The following is a 15522-nucleotide window of genomic DNA, read 5'->3' on the forward strand; positions in this document are numbered from 1 at the left end:
TACCAAAACAATTCTGCTGAAACACAGTAAAGATACTGAATGTCCCCAGTCCTACTCACCCACATAGGGTATATCTACTGTATGTACAACCCCTCACATTAACTCCACTGCAGCAAACACACACACTCAAAAAAAATAACTCAGTAGTAACAAATCTGGACACAACTGGACACCAAGATGGAAATAAAGCAAAGTCCTCTAATGTGCCTCTTTATTTAAAGAAAATAAAAATGTCATTTAGTCATCCTCCCAGGCCAAACAAGGTTTTTGCACCTCCAGTCAGTTCACTCTCTTTTGGGGATAGACGTGTACTGTAGCAGAAGAAAAGGCTGATGCTGTTTGTACAAGGAGAAGAGCTTGTCTTGTTGGGTGCTGCTCACACATTCATAGTGCCTGTGCCATTAGGTATGGCTCCAAAGGACCAAAGAATTACTAATATTGCACGCTCTCATTTATTCATCTCCATTCTAAACATGCTTTCCTATGTGTGTATGTATACATATTTACCGTATACATACATAGGTATGTACACCTAGGCACACACATAATTAAACATGTATAATTGTACATATATATTTATATAGACCTATAAATTTACATGTACATACATTTATAAAATTTTACACACAACTCACATTTGCCCTTACACACTCACACCCTCTCTCTCTCTCTCACTCACACACACTCTCTCACACACACACACACACACACACACGCACACCCTCAGACACACACACACACAATGCGTCTGTGTGTCTGGGTTTGTTTTATGTACACATGCGCACAGGCACGCACATCAGTACAGATCTCAGACACACTCCATATCGAAAAACGTTGGTTCCTATTAAAACAACACCAGGTTGCAATTTGGACACTTTCAATGGATTTCCAATGTTTGTTTAAAGCTGTGAAATTGAAAAGAAATACAAATAAAAAGGAGGAAAAATAAAACCAACAAAAGAAAGAAAAAGAAAAAAAAAAAAAAAGGCATGGCGCTGCAACATCTGGTCTTCACTGCAGGTAAGTGGTTAATTTGCATAATGTATACAGGTTTTTAGGATTTTTTCCCTATTTTTTATTTTTTACTAAACAGCATTTCCTTATAAACCAGAAAAAACTAAACTCTACAGAGAAAGTCCCCTACCCGCAGTCTTCCGCTGCTGATAGAGATTGACATCAAGCTGTACAGCGCAGTCGAAAACATACTTACATCTGAGCTCATTTACAGGTACAGCCATAATCAAGGCACAAAGATCTACAAGTAGATTTGTTTTTCTTTCAATTAAGTTGTACAAAATAATATTACATTTTACAGTCTGTACAGGATAATTCAACCTTGCACAGTGTACAAGTTAACAAAAAAAAAAAAGAGAATACATATTTCTCTCCCGTCCTTCCACCCGTCCCCCCCACCCTCCCCTCCCATCAGTATCTCTAAGCTAAAAGGGTGGTTTGTGTGGAAAAAGGAGGCAGGTCCGAGTCCGTGGAGGCAGCAGGGCTAAGGTGCAGAGAGCTCAGTCCCTTTTCCTTCATTTAAATCCTTCTTCGTGTCGTATTTCCTGCCCCCCCTCCCACTTTAATCTTTCGCTCCACATGTCTCTCGGCTGCTTGGTGCACCCTGCAGCTTGGCAAGCTAACATCGTGACAGGGTAATAAATATTGTGATGCTACATTGTGTGTATGCTTCCTCTGGAGAAAAAAACAACAACAACAACAACAACAAAACAAAAGAAAAAAAAAAAAAAAGTTATTAAGGAACCTGATGCAAAGTGCATTTATCTCTTCATCCACTCGGTTCCCCTCCGTCCACTCCCGTTCCTCTCCGGTGTCGTCCAGTTGTCTTCCACGCGGAGAGAAGAAGCAGGTCAGAGGGGGTGACGGGGCAAAAAAAAGGGGGGAAAAGGTCATGGTGGTGATGCCAGCTTTAACCGGCAGGTGACACACAAACATAATCACACACATGCGCTCGCTCGCTCACATGGCATTCCTCCTTCTCTTCATTACACACACACACACGTTAACGCGCGCACACACTGCCTCTATACTGAGGTCCTGTAGGTGTGTTTTTATGTATCCACACCCAACAGTCCAGGTCCAATGACAAAGCCAAAAAACGGAAGGACACAAAGGGGAGGAAAAAAAAAAAAAAAAGGAAAAAAAAAAGGAGGTAGCCCAAGGCTTAGTGGAATGACAAAAATCAAGGCATTCAGAAGGAAGGATTAAAAGAAAAAGAAAACATGAAGCGGCACGCAACAACGTTGTTCCCCAACCTTCCTTTCACATCGGTGAAATGGGGATGAATCGGTCTCAGGGGAGAGAGAAAAAAAAAAAAAATGTACAAAAAGCTAAGAAGTTAATAAGAGGAAGAGGATTTTGACACACTTCAGTAGTACTTCATAGTCCTTGACAGGAGGGGTGGTCAGGGGGTTGTTGAGGGTTTCTCTGGGGGAGGAAGGGTGAGGAGAAAGGGTGGAGGTGGAGGAGGAGGAGGAGGAGGAGGGGTTCGTCAAGGATGCAGAATGGTGGAGAAAAACACAGAAGGCTGACGGAGGCGGTCTCCCATCACAAGAGTTCGTACTGCCGCAGGTGCATTCTCTGGATGATGTCCCGGCAGTCGTTGAACACCCGCCGGATGTTCTCTGTGTCCACGGCGCAGGTGAAGTGGGGGTAGCAGTAATGTCTGCCGTCGCCACTCGCAGTGCTGATCCGCTGAAGACAAGAGACGGGACAGAAGGGGTTGAAATATAATATGAGCCGGGTTCAAGCTCCTCTTTTTCTTCAGGGGTGCTACTCTTATTTTTTTTTGTCTCTGACCTTTTTCCCTTTCTTTTTGAGTATCACATTGTTTTTTTTTGTGGTTTTTTTTATAATAAAAGCTCTTCCAGCAGCCTCAGCACATAAAGTTAGACCACTTCCTGTCTCTGTAATGTCATGTTTGAGCCATCTGAGAAATAGTCCTTCACCATCTGTGACATAAAACGTGACAAAATATCTGCATATCAGGACTGTGGCTTCAATTAAAATACAGATACTAAAAAATGTAATCTTGCTTCATGATGTTTAACGGACAAGCTTTTCTCATTTAGATTAGCTGACACCCATTTTGATGTCTACTGTCGAGGATTTAAGTTTTCCCGTGACTCTAAAATGATTACTTCTTGGGAACACATCACTCTTTCCCTGGGACTTGTACAAGTACATAAAATGCAAACCATACATAATCATTTCATCCTCTGCTTTACGTCTGATTGGATATATGGGAGCATCTGACCATCTTTATAAAGCTGACCTGGTGTTATTCTACGTATATACATTAGTGAAGTTTGGAGAAGTAGTGTTTCTTTAGGTACAAATGATTCTTCGGTATCCAAACGCACACACACACAAATACAGTCATGCAATAATCCCAGGATCTCTCCAGTATTTTCCCCAGGAAACAGGAGCAGAAGGAAATTCCCGCTATTCAATCCTCCAACTGTCCCTACGAGAAAGTGAGGTAACTGACCTCCAGTGCCAAACAACTACAGCCCTATATTAGACAAAATGAAACCAATGTTGGTTATTATTAAGCTAAATCACTTGTGCCATTCTTATTTTATCATAAAAGAAGACACTGGACATGAAGGGACAGAAGGGAAAGACTTGCGACAAACACCAGTTTGATATCAAAATAAAGAAGACTTAGGTGTCAGAGTGTTGTGTTGACCTTGGAAACAGTATCAACATAATGTATGTAACAGAAAACAACTCTACATCTGCTAAGGAACACCGTTAAAAAGCTTCAGAAAAAGCAAGTGGATTGGTTGCTTATATCCATTGTTCTTCAGCAGCTCGTCTGCAGACGACGTGTCATCATGGGAAAGTACCAATGAGCAGAACGGTTTTATCAAGTTCAAAGCGACATCAAATGCACAGTTGGCATTTGTTTTTGGCAGCACTGAGTATAAAACACTGAGTTATGAATTAACAGGACGAGACTATTCGTGGCTGGACATTCACTAACTTCAGCTCACTTCAAACAGTCCAGACATGCAGCCATATACTTACAAGAAACTCGTCTCGGATGAAGAACTTAGCTCTCGTCACTCTTGGGTCTTCACCAGGTTCAGGAGTTGCTAAAAAAAACAGACAGACAAACGAACAGGTTCACAGTTCAACACTGAACATGAAGAGGAACTGTATTAGTACTTTGGGTATTTCAGTGGGGCACAAACCTTCATTTGGTATGGTGTAGCGAGCATATTCGGGGAAGTAGTCTTCAATTTTGGATTTTCCAGCTAATACTTTCTCAGCCAGCATGTCCTGCTTGTTCAGGAATAATATGACCGATATAGTGCGTAACCATCTGAAAAAACAAAATACATGCTATGCATTTATTTTATTTAAAACAATTAGACCCCACTTTTTGCTTAAAGAAAGTCAAGAGATAGAAGTACTGGTCCTTCGAACATCAGTTTAGCTTCTATAACATGGGGGCGTGTTGATAATGAAAGGAGGCACACATGAGGTACGTTGCGGTTCACGGACGGCGCCTTAACTCCTAAGCTCTCTCGTTTTCATTAATCACCTGTTCAAACTAGGATTAAGTAGTGCATTTAAAAGGGAAATTCTGTTATAATTTTCACTTGCTGGCCGACCTAACTACATGCTGTAGTCAAAACCGTAATGCTATGCATTTTGCTTCAACAGCTATATGGATTTCCAAAGGACTACCTTCTTTATTTACTGTTGCTTTGGACTCAAAGACAAGTGTTTAAAAAGATTTCTGTTAAATTAAAGTGTTTTGTAAAGCTGTAGGAGGCCTGCGCTTCTTGCCCACTAAAGTCTGGGTTTCTCAAATCTCTGCAATGGAGGTGGTGAGTAAAATGTTACAAAGGACAGTAGTTAAAAAGGAAAACAGCACTTAGGCTGACGAAGTTGAGTATCAGAGGTTAAATTCTACATTACTGATTACATGTGTATGTTCAGTTGATTTAAAGCAGAATTCCGGTCGATGTCAACACGTAGCTCTGTTTGTAAATTTGGAGTGCTGTCAGTAGCGAGAAAAACGAAAACAATCGGTGCTGCCTACACCGTGTTATCCTCCTGCTACAGTTTTTAAACATGCTTTTAGCCTCTTAACATGTTCAAAATGTCATTAAAAGTGCCTACCCATGTGAAGTGATTCCTTCCAAGTGAACACAGTGAATCTGACTGCAGTAGATGTGAAAGAAATGCATAAAAGTTCTGCTAATTCAGCTCTGTTTAGTTCCGGTGTTGAGACGGCAAGACGAGTGCTTTGGGACCGTCTACAAACTACAACACTGAAACTAGGTGCAAACTGTAGCAGGAGGATATTTCTCGCTACGGACAGCACTCCAAATTTACAAACAACAGAGCTACGTGTTGAAATCGACCGGAATTATCCTTTGAGTTCATAAGCCACCATTCAAATTCACTGGTTGATGTAAGCAAGACAAGAAAATAAAGCAGAGAAAGACCCCCTGAACCAGACATGTGAATTAAGCACTCAGCTCAAATTTCATTCATGTTTCTGACTCACCTGTTGTTCCAAATACTGCGGAAGAGGTCCAGGGCTTCCCGTAGCCTGTTGGTGTTATTGTCTTCCCTTATTACCATGTTGTAGCTGCTGCTGGCCACCACGAAGATGATAGCAGTGACGTCTAGAATAAGAGGAGAGGAACTACATCAGGACAGCTCTCTGACATCACGTGCGTGTAGGAATAACCCCAAAAATAAGATGTGATGTAATGCTAAAGCTGGCAGAAAATACTTTAAGACAGACAAGATGTGATGGGAGGAGAATGTGTTGTTGGTCAAGGATGTACAGTGTGGCTATTTGAAGAAGAAGAAGAAGGCGGCTGAAAGTCTCACCGTTAAAGCACTGGATCCATTTTCTCCTTTCATCTCTCTGGCCTCCAACATCAAACATGCTATGGAGGAGACAAAATACTAGGTCAGACTAAGACACAACAACATACTCGCTGCTGCCCTCTTTAATCAAAGAGTTCATATTTCTAGTGGGATATCAGGTACATATTGTACTGTAGTTAGCCGCCTGGTTTATTTTTAATGATTATTCTTATAAAGATTTATTTTTTATTTTTTAGATCATCACAAAAGATCTGTTTCCTGTCTTGAGCTAAATCAGGTCTGGTTAGATCCTAGATCTTAATGGGACAAGTCTGGATACATGGATAATCAATTAATGAACACATAATATGAAGAACAGCATTATTTGCACATACTCAGTACCCTGTGTGACCCTGTATGGATGTTTGGAAGTCATCAAAGCTGAATAATGAGAAATGCACACCCAAAGGGAAGTCATGTCCCAGAGCTTTTACATCAATCATTCAGGATGATATAATTTGATACAAAGGCCCGTTTCAGATGGTAGAATAAGTCTGTTGTGTCTGCGACTGCGGAAATGGGTCATCTCATCTTACATCATCATGCTCTTATAACCGAAACCGATGGGCAAAAACTTTCAACTGGTTTAGAAATCACACCGGTCGACCACGGGGGATTCATTAAGCATTTTAGGCAATACGATTTACACTCTTTCCATCTCAGCTTCCAGCCACAGAGCAGGTTGGGTTCAGTGATTTGTTCATTATTGTTATGAGGTACAAACGTATGACATTTGCATGAAGGTGATATGCATAATTCTGCAAAAGGGAGGCACAGTCAGATGTTTTTTAAAAGCATGTCAGCGTCAAATTATTCGCAGAAACTTGGAAAATGCCTGGAAAGCCTTCTTTTCAGGAATGGGTGAATTAGGAGAAGCTGCTGCTAATGAAAGAGTGCAGACAAGATTGAAGATAAATGGGGCGTGTATATATTTCTTTTTATAAAAGGTCTTTATTTCTAAGAAAGCTGCTTTGTATTTTGGTAGACCCCTCTGTGTTTGGGTGGGTGGAACTGAGAAATTGTGGATGTTCTGTGTTTGGAAATAGGCTTTATTTTTTCTAATTCACAGTACTGATGATAAAAACCATGTCATAAAAGTATGTATGTTCTACAGAGGTTTTTGGGCCATTTAGATGATTACAAACTTACGTAGGCAGTTAACAAGCTACTTGGCAAACAATAAAAATGAATGTGATTTGCTTTACTTTCTGGGAATTATCAGCATGGATGGCGTATGTCTTTAACCGAGCTGAATGTTCGGAAAAAAATGTATGCATTAAAGAATAAACTATTAATTAAAAATATACCAGCAAAGGGAAAACGCATCTTTATCATTTATGTTTTACGTCCGAGTGAAAGCTGAGCAAGACTTACTGAAAGTTCACTTTGTCTACTTGGAACCTTGTCTCAAAAATCCCTGAAGTTAACACTCGGCAGCGTAGCAGGTCCTGTAGAACATAGAAATGAAGACGTAACCAATTCAGTAGAATTTAAGACAAGCAAGCTTTTGGGGGTAATTTACAAACTATAAACTGTGCACATTATTGGGAGGACTGACCTGGTCCGTTGGTGTGTAGTCGTTCTGTCTTACAGAGTCAATTCTGTCCAGGAAACTGTAAAGAGAGAAACAGAACAGACTTAGATTTTGCACTAAGGTCTATCCATTTCTATATGCTTTGGGAACATGAAAGATATTAACTCTTGTGCTGCGTCAGTTCAAACAGTTATTTAGACGTTCATGTGAGCTACACTGGATGCTGCAAAAGGCGGCTGCCATGTCTAACTCCCTGTAGAGGCTCGGTAGGCCGGTGTTAAGGTAGCTGGTTGCCACAAGAGGGCAGGGCTGCTCAGTCTGGGCTATTTTGGTCTGTCTCTAGCCAGAGTGATTACATAAGGCGGTTATTGTGGAGGTTAGACAGCTTGCTGTTGCCTTCTCTTCACTACTGAGAGAGCATGTGCAGCAGCAGCAGCAGCAGCAGCTGCTGCTGGGCCTCTCTGCAGCACAGCAGGCTCAGGACACCGAGGCTGGGGACACAGTCACACAGGCCCCTGGATGGTCTGAATCACACAATTAAAAGACCCCAACAATGCTGACCCAAAATTTATAAAGACTTAAAAAAGAAAAGCTCCATTACTACACTGCTGTGAGAAAAGCACTATACAGGAATTTAAGGTACATTATGATACATGATCAAAGCTGTACATCTAGACAAATGGATACATACATTATCCAAAACAGTCATTAACGTTCAACAGGTCTCTCCGAAAAATTTAGGTATTTAGCTTTCTGTCACCTGAACTGAATTACTACAGGAGCAACAGCGGACCACACCAGAGCTCCAAAATAACCGGGGCCCAAAGCAAAAATGCCCTTGAAAATACTAATGGTTGAAATAGGTTTGCCAGCATGAAATGCAAAGGTAATGCAAAAATCAATCAACAACTATTTTGACAATTATTTAATTGTTTCAATAATTTTTTTTAAAAGCAAAAAAGCCAAACGTTTGATGGTTCCAACATCTAAAATGTGTCTTAAATTATAGACAATGTCTACCAAACAACTGATCAATCAAGAAAATAATCAACAGATAATGATAATGACAACAAATTGCTAGTGTCAGCTCTATTTGTTACCCAAGATTATTCCTAAATTAAATCAGAATCACTAATCAGTACTAAGGAGTAGTCCAGGACACACAGCCATGAATTTAACAACAATACTATTACATAAAAGTATGCAGAGAATGGTACAAATGAAGTAAAAGATACAGCAGAGGAGATAAAGGTGTGTCAGGTATTTCTGGAGGAGAAGAGTTCCCAGCCTAAAGCTGAAGTTGGTGAGTGAATCCAGTATGTATGTAGGACACAGATGTGGACCAAATAACATATCTCACCATCCTTAATTTTTTACCCAAACCGTCTGTAGCTTCAGGATGTCACAAGACAGCCGATGCGACTACAAGAAACCTGACGCATATAAGATTAGTACATCAGGGTTTTTGCATGGTTTCAGCCAGAGATTGTTGCCAGTTCATTTTCAATTCAACCTTAAAAAGTAGCCCACCCAACACACCCATGTAGAATTAAATAAGCTGAGAATGAATGCTCTATTATAAACCATTAGATAACAGAGACACAGCTCATGTGCTCGGACAACAAATGTTTTCATCACACCGACTTTATTTCTGCCTCACACAGTCCACACAAAAGGAGAAGTAAGGCTATTTCTGAAAGTGCACTACACTTTCTCACACAGAGTAGATTCATCTACAATATCACCAGACATAACATTATTGAGGAAAGGAAGGGATCATTTAAAATGATTTTCCATGAGGAAATGTTACGCAAAATGAACTATTCATTGTTTTTATTGACTTGTTGATTTAGTTAGAACAATGTCACAAAAATGACAAATGCACGCCACGTTGCCACAGACTAAAGTGACATCTAAAAATTGCTTATTTTTTTCTTTTAGTGCATGCTACACTATGTACTCATTAACCAGACGAGGTGTGTGTGCCAAGTCATCTCCCCAGGCTGATCAGAGGTCTAATCCAGTATGAAAAACTCTCCACATTCTCCACACCCTGTCTTACAAATTGACCTTTGGACAGTTGTTACTTTCTTTCTAAAGACCTTTACCACCTAAACCTGAAGCTTAGACACCCTGAGGAGTTTATGATCACTAGTTATACTGCAGAGCAATGTTTTTTCTGCTTGTGACCCCTCGTCATAGTTGCTCATCTGTACACGTTGTGAGAAGTATTATCAGATTTATATGAGAATGGAGTTTTTTCTCATTTCTCACCTGGGGCAATCAATTCATTAAACACTAGATTCAACTAGCAACTCCTTGTGGGCTTGCCACTCCTAGAGGGCAGTAATAACTAAATACAGTTGGTGTGACCCCCCCCAGAAAAATAGCAATGGATAGAAAAATCCTGAAGAAGCCTAGCAGGAGATGTGAATAATGCATGTTTCCAAAACATTCTCAAAAAGGCTTGACACATTTTTATGAGGTCAGAAATGCATTCAAAATGTATGTTCGACATTACTGATTAAGAAGCTGCAAATAACTTCATATTTATCTAATTTTTTCTTTAGTCTGATGATTATTTTCTCAATTAATCATTTAGTCTCTAAAATGTAAATAAACAGTGACAAATGTCCACCACATTTCCTAAAACTCTAGTTGGTGTTATCAAATAGCTTTTCATGTCAGACAACATCTAAAGATATTCAACTTATCATCACAAAAAAAACTGAGAAAAGCAGCAAATTCTCACAGGAAGCTGCTTTTCTCGATTGACTAATCAATTATCAATTTCTGTTTCAGCTCTATAATAAAGATGAGAAAGTAAAGTAAACAAAAAAGATTTTGCTTAAAAAAATAAAAAAAACTTGAAATGGAGAGGAAAACACAAATCTGTGGTCAAACTCAGCAACATGCACTGATGTACGTTGGCATCATGTTGGTTTAAGAACAACATTTAGCAAATCACACACTTTTTAAATTAGTACTTCCTTGGAACCAAGGCGAACACAACCAGCAAACCCATTATACTGCACTGTATTTGACAACACACAATATACAGTTGAGTATCACACACACTCATCTCCCCTGAGCAGACAAATACACTGATTCACACAAAAAAAACATAAGAAAAACCCAAAAATCTCCAGCTTTTGCTCCATCACTGCAACAATGTGAGAGTATTTTTAGTGAGCCTTCCTTGCAGAAACATAGCTAGGTTATAATTACTGAGCACTTTGTGACTGCCATGTGACAGAAGTACGATTGGTAGAGCACTGGAGAGCCAAATATAGTCCTTTTACCCAGCAAGAAAAAAAGAACAAGGGTCCTGGATCTAGGAAGAAATGCAGAAAAAGATAACATTGATTACCGAGTGGCCGTCCAGATAATGCCTTATCATAAGGTTTGGGTGCAGTTTTCAGAGGCTACGGTTGTTCTGGTTTAGTGCTACAAATAGACAAGCTGGGCTTTAGCTCTGGAGAAATATGTGGTTTGTGTTTGTTTCTTCAACTTCCTCTCAGAAGTATTTTCTGGTGGCATCAGGGATCGTTATGTTATGTGGTTGTTTTGTCAAGTTTGTGGATTTAAGCGGTAACAGGCCACCAGTTTTTCCACTTTGTTCTTATTATGTGTACAGTACATACATGGTAAATTATGGTTTATAAAAACGAAAAGATCCAGTCCTTGATTGTGATTGGCTGAGCCGCTTTTGAAGCCGTTGTAAAATACTCTATAAACACACAGCTATGACTGCCTCACAATTTCAGTATTAAAGTGCCAATTAGTCAGCCAGGATGTGAATGGTCAGAAGTACTCAACGCAGTCATTCAATGAATGCACAAAAAAACAAAAAACACAAAGATGCTGGCTAAAGAAACGAAGAGAGCCTACAAGAATTTATGTTTGAGCAACCAGTAAGTGCTTCGTTGCTGCCACCCAATCCACCGGACTTTTATCTCCATCCAAAGTGGACAACAACCTATGGTAAGCTATGTTAACAATGTAATTTTACCTAGCTTGCATGGTTGCATTTGTAGCCTATTATGCTCACTTTTCTTTAGCTATGTTGTAACTTGCCAGCGATATCATTTTTGTCACAGTGTAGCTTGGTTATTCAGCTAGTAACAGAGCTACAGCTAGGGAAAATGGGCATACTAGTGGCTAATGGTAGACACATATGTTGTTATAATGTAAATTACAACATAATGAGAACTTTTTTTTCCTCTTTCTTTCTCCTTACGTTAGGTATACTAGAGAGCCCATGGGGGGGAACTTCATCTGGTCCATGTTGCCACGGATTTGTAAAACAGCCGGCACCGAGACAACCACTGCTTGACTAGCGTAATAGCATGCTTTCTACTGCGTCTGTGTGTTGCTTGGCAGCCATTCTGCTAAAAGTCACTGAAGAGCTACATTGCTTGGTGGATTAAATATTATTTTCTCAATAAATTATTGCATTTTTTGTTGCTGTGTGTTTATTTTATGAAACATTGTATAGGTTAATGTAGTTACAGTTTCATAAAAGCAAGAAGCCACTTGAGGCCACGATTTACTAAGGGGGTTTAAGGCAACGCCCCTTAGCTGTTGTAAAATCACTGTAAACCACGGTCTCTCTGGGCATTTTGCTTTATTATTATTTATAAATCTGTTGCTTTGTTTTTTCCACTTTAATGTCTGTTCAAAACTATCAAACCACATTCATCCAGCTGTAACTTCACATTTATCTTTTACTAGTCCATGACAGTTTGTTCTTAATTGGCAGGTTGAATAAAAAAAAAAAAAAACTGCACTACTATCTTGTCTATTACAATCCCTCTCTTTCTGTCTGCGGGGCTGGGTTGTCTCTGTATTTAGCCCAAACACACTGTACTCATCCTGCGGGCCAGTCTGGGTTGCTATGTATAGGCCCTGTTGTGGACAGTATCACAGTGGACAATATATTGACTTGGCCTGGTCTTTCTGTGTTGTTGTCCTCATCTTTCCATCACACACACACACACACACACACACGATATGTTGAGGGACAGTTGATGCGGGTGGGGGCCTCAGGCCTCAGCCCCCACGTGGTCCAGGTCACATGTTGCTGCCCATTGAGCAGAAAAGAGGGTAGAGGAAGATGGTTGTAGTGGAGAGGTGGGGGCATTAAAACGCTTCACACCGAGGCTCGGGGACATGGGTCACCCAGCTCCACGGGGTCTTCTCCCTGAACCAGAGCACTGATATAAGCTCTTGTACCATCGCTTTTGGAGAGCCACAACAAACAAACATCTAAACAAACAGGCCAAAATACAAATAAAGCTACAAACACAATTAAGTAGCCAACAGGCAAAGAAGTGAACCAAACAACTACAATTTCATTCAAAACAAACTGTCTGCATCAAGACAACACATGTCCAAAAACAAAGAGCCAGTTGCGGATATGTACAATAGTAACAAGACAGTGAAAACTTGCAACAATGTTGGAGTAAAGTCTGGAAAAAGTTCACTTCACACCAACCAACAGCTTGCAGCCTCGTGCTCATTTGATAATTGGGTTGACTTTTTACAAATAATGGACCATCTTTAATTAGCAGTGTAGAGGATCCGATCAATAGTTTCCATATTTTGAGCCGCTCAGGCCAGCATAATGGACTTTCACTTTAGTCTCCAACTGACTGGTGACAGCGCTTTAAAAACTCACTGCTGGACACGGCAGCAGCACCACAACTTTTCTGGTGAAGCTTTATTTAAATGTTTTTATTTTGTGCCTGTACATATTTTCTGGTATAATATATTTACTGTAACTCAGTTGTGTTTTATGTTTATTTTGCCATGAACAAAGAGAACTATTCAAAGTAACAATCCATGTCATTAATTTGGACTAAATAGGAGAACAAAAGGAGTATGAGCAGCGTTGTTCAACATTGCAGACTGAAAAAAGAAAAGAACACCACCTTAAGTTCATTGATGGAAAACTGACACCCAAGGGCATCAATGTACAGACCACACTGTTTGACAAACAAACGATCTCTTGGAAGTGCAAAAGCAGAAACAGTAACAACAATGGCTGCTCATTATTAAACAGGACACTAAAAAACAGGATCTCCATTTCAAATCTTCGATAAGGGCTTCATCTAACAATTTTATTCATTTGTGAATCTCAATTATTTATCTTAAAAACTTTGTCTATAATATGTCTGAAATTTTTCCAAATCCCAAAGATATTCAGTTTAAATTATATATAACAGAGATATAGAGGTAGCAAAGCCTTACATTGGAGAAGTTGTGTTCTTGCTTTAAAAAATGACTCAGTTATTAAAATAGTTGTTGATTAATTTTCTGTCAATCAATTAATCAAATTAATGACCAAGAAATTTAGCAGCACACAGAGCTACGTGCAGCAGGACAGTATGAAGGTGGAGCTGTGCAGGATCCTGGTCACCTGGTGGAAAGATCTGAGCCCGGGGTTCAACTCATCCATCCAAACAGGAACACTGTGCAGTTTGGGAGATGGATCTAAAACTAGACAAATCCATCAACGGCTCAGTGGGTACTTCCTAAATATAGGCGCAAGAACGGAGACACTCCTGAAAGTCAAACCAAATCTTGTGTAAACAAAAGTGCCTGCTTTATCTCAACGCCGCCAATTCGCCTTCCAGGGACGCATCAAGTCATGGTTTTGAAAGGTGTTGTATAAAAATGTGAAATACATTGTAATGCTCTTTTGTCTCTGCTCAATGTCTACGTGGACCATTACATTACCTCTGCTTAAAATAAACTCAGCCCCCAAATTCAAACTACAGTGGGAACACAGGGACTCTGTCAGGTCTGAACCATGCCCCATGTGTAGCTCCCAACAACAGTTCTCAAAGTGAAATTGACTTATGGGTTTCTCTAAATAACGTTGAGGCCCAACATCGATGCACTATCTGTCAGCTACTGAATTAGTTTGTGCCAAAAATAGAAAATGAAATAAATATATTCTAATCAACAATATCGAGTAGGTTTCAATTCTCTCGCCCGTAAACAACCACAGCCTCCATGTCAAATTAGTTGTTCCACTTGGAAGTCAACTGGTGACCTAGTGAAAATGAGCTTTTCCTCTTTTCCCTTAATCAAAAGTCAATAACTTATATCAGACAGAGGAGTCTACTGTATCAGTGCAGATTGAACCGAGCCGTGCTGGCTGAACCGGGTTGTGATTAGAAATGAACCAAATCCACAGAGAAGGAAATAAATTCTCAATAAAAAAAAAGTAAAATAATTTCCTTTTCAACTCTTATTTTAAGATTTTAAAAAGGCAGATTCTCTGCCAGAACTCGAGCTGTTGAGGCCTGTGTGCTATTTGTGTAGTTCACAAACGGGCCTCCGGGTGGCATCCCTTCGCTCCTGCTGCACACAGCCTCTCTTCCACACTGACCCTGCCTGCTTTTAGCAGCTGGGTTCCCATGGCAACCCCAGTCGGTCCATACCACTCCTCTCTCTCTCTTTCCCTCTTGTTCTCTCTCTATCCCCCTGTCTCTTCCTAAGCCAGGCTGCACTTGTATCCTTCCATTCCCAGACTCTCCCATACATCAACACAAAGCAGAACCGTGCTCTGTGCTAGCTTTCTACATTGTATGTGTGTCACACTGTGTGTGTGTGTGTGTGTGTGTGTTTGGTGGGAGGGCACAGTAAATTTAGGCTTATGAAGAAGACAGATTATTTTAGAGTCTCAAACTCAAACACTCAACCAAAAATAAGTCACATTTTTAGTAAGGGGAGGAATGTGATGTGTAGTCTGTAGTATGTAAAGAGACACAATGTCTGTTACAACAAGACAGACACAGTGTCAGTTGTGATAAATTATATGCACAGGGTTATAGGAATTGAGAGCTGAACCGTGGGGATAATTGATAAAGATGTTATATCTTGAAGCAGTCAATAGTCATGAGATGGGCCCGGTTATTGTAATGCCCACTGGAAATGAGTCTTTATGACCAAGTGGCAACTGCAAACTGTGGTGATATTGTGACGACTTTTTAACAACCTTCTACAGAGAAATCTACACATCCTCAACCCCTAAATGTAAAGAAAATCACGGCGGCTTTATGCAC

General features: G+C 40.1%; 1 protein-coding gene across 2 annotated transcripts in view; it reads right to left on the reverse strand.

Annotated features, from left to right (window-relative positions):
- Positions 1 to 1095: 1095 nt before the first annotated feature.
- Positions 1096 to 15522, reverse strand: part of LOC144526741 (guanine nucleotide-binding protein G(olf) subunit alpha) — a 52346-nt gene continuing 37919 nt past the window's right edge. For both annotated transcript variants that reach the window (XM_078264368.1, XM_078264369.1), the window contains exons 6-12: positions 7472 to 7526; positions 7288 to 7361; positions 5875 to 5933; positions 5543 to 5663; positions 4215 to 4345; positions 4048 to 4115; positions 1096 to 2709 (exon numbers count right to left, since the gene is read on the reverse strand). In XM_078264368.1, the coding sequence (XP_078120494.1) occupies positions 2563 to 2709; positions 4048 to 4115; positions 4215 to 4345; positions 5543 to 5663; positions 5875 to 5933; positions 7288 to 7361; positions 7472 to 7526 (655 nt within the window). In that variant the 3' untranslated portion in view covers positions 1096 to 2562. The remainder of the gene's footprint in view (positions 2710 to 4047; positions 4116 to 4214; positions 4346 to 5542; positions 5664 to 5874; positions 5934 to 7287; positions 7362 to 7471; positions 7527 to 15522) is intronic.

The sequence above is a fragment of the Sander vitreus genome, chromosome 12, assembly GCF_031162955.1.
Source record: "Sander vitreus isolate 19-12246 chromosome 12, sanVit1, whole genome shotgun sequence".
Lineage (NCBI taxonomy): Eukaryota > Metazoa > Chordata > Actinopteri > Perciformes > Percidae > Sander > Sander vitreus.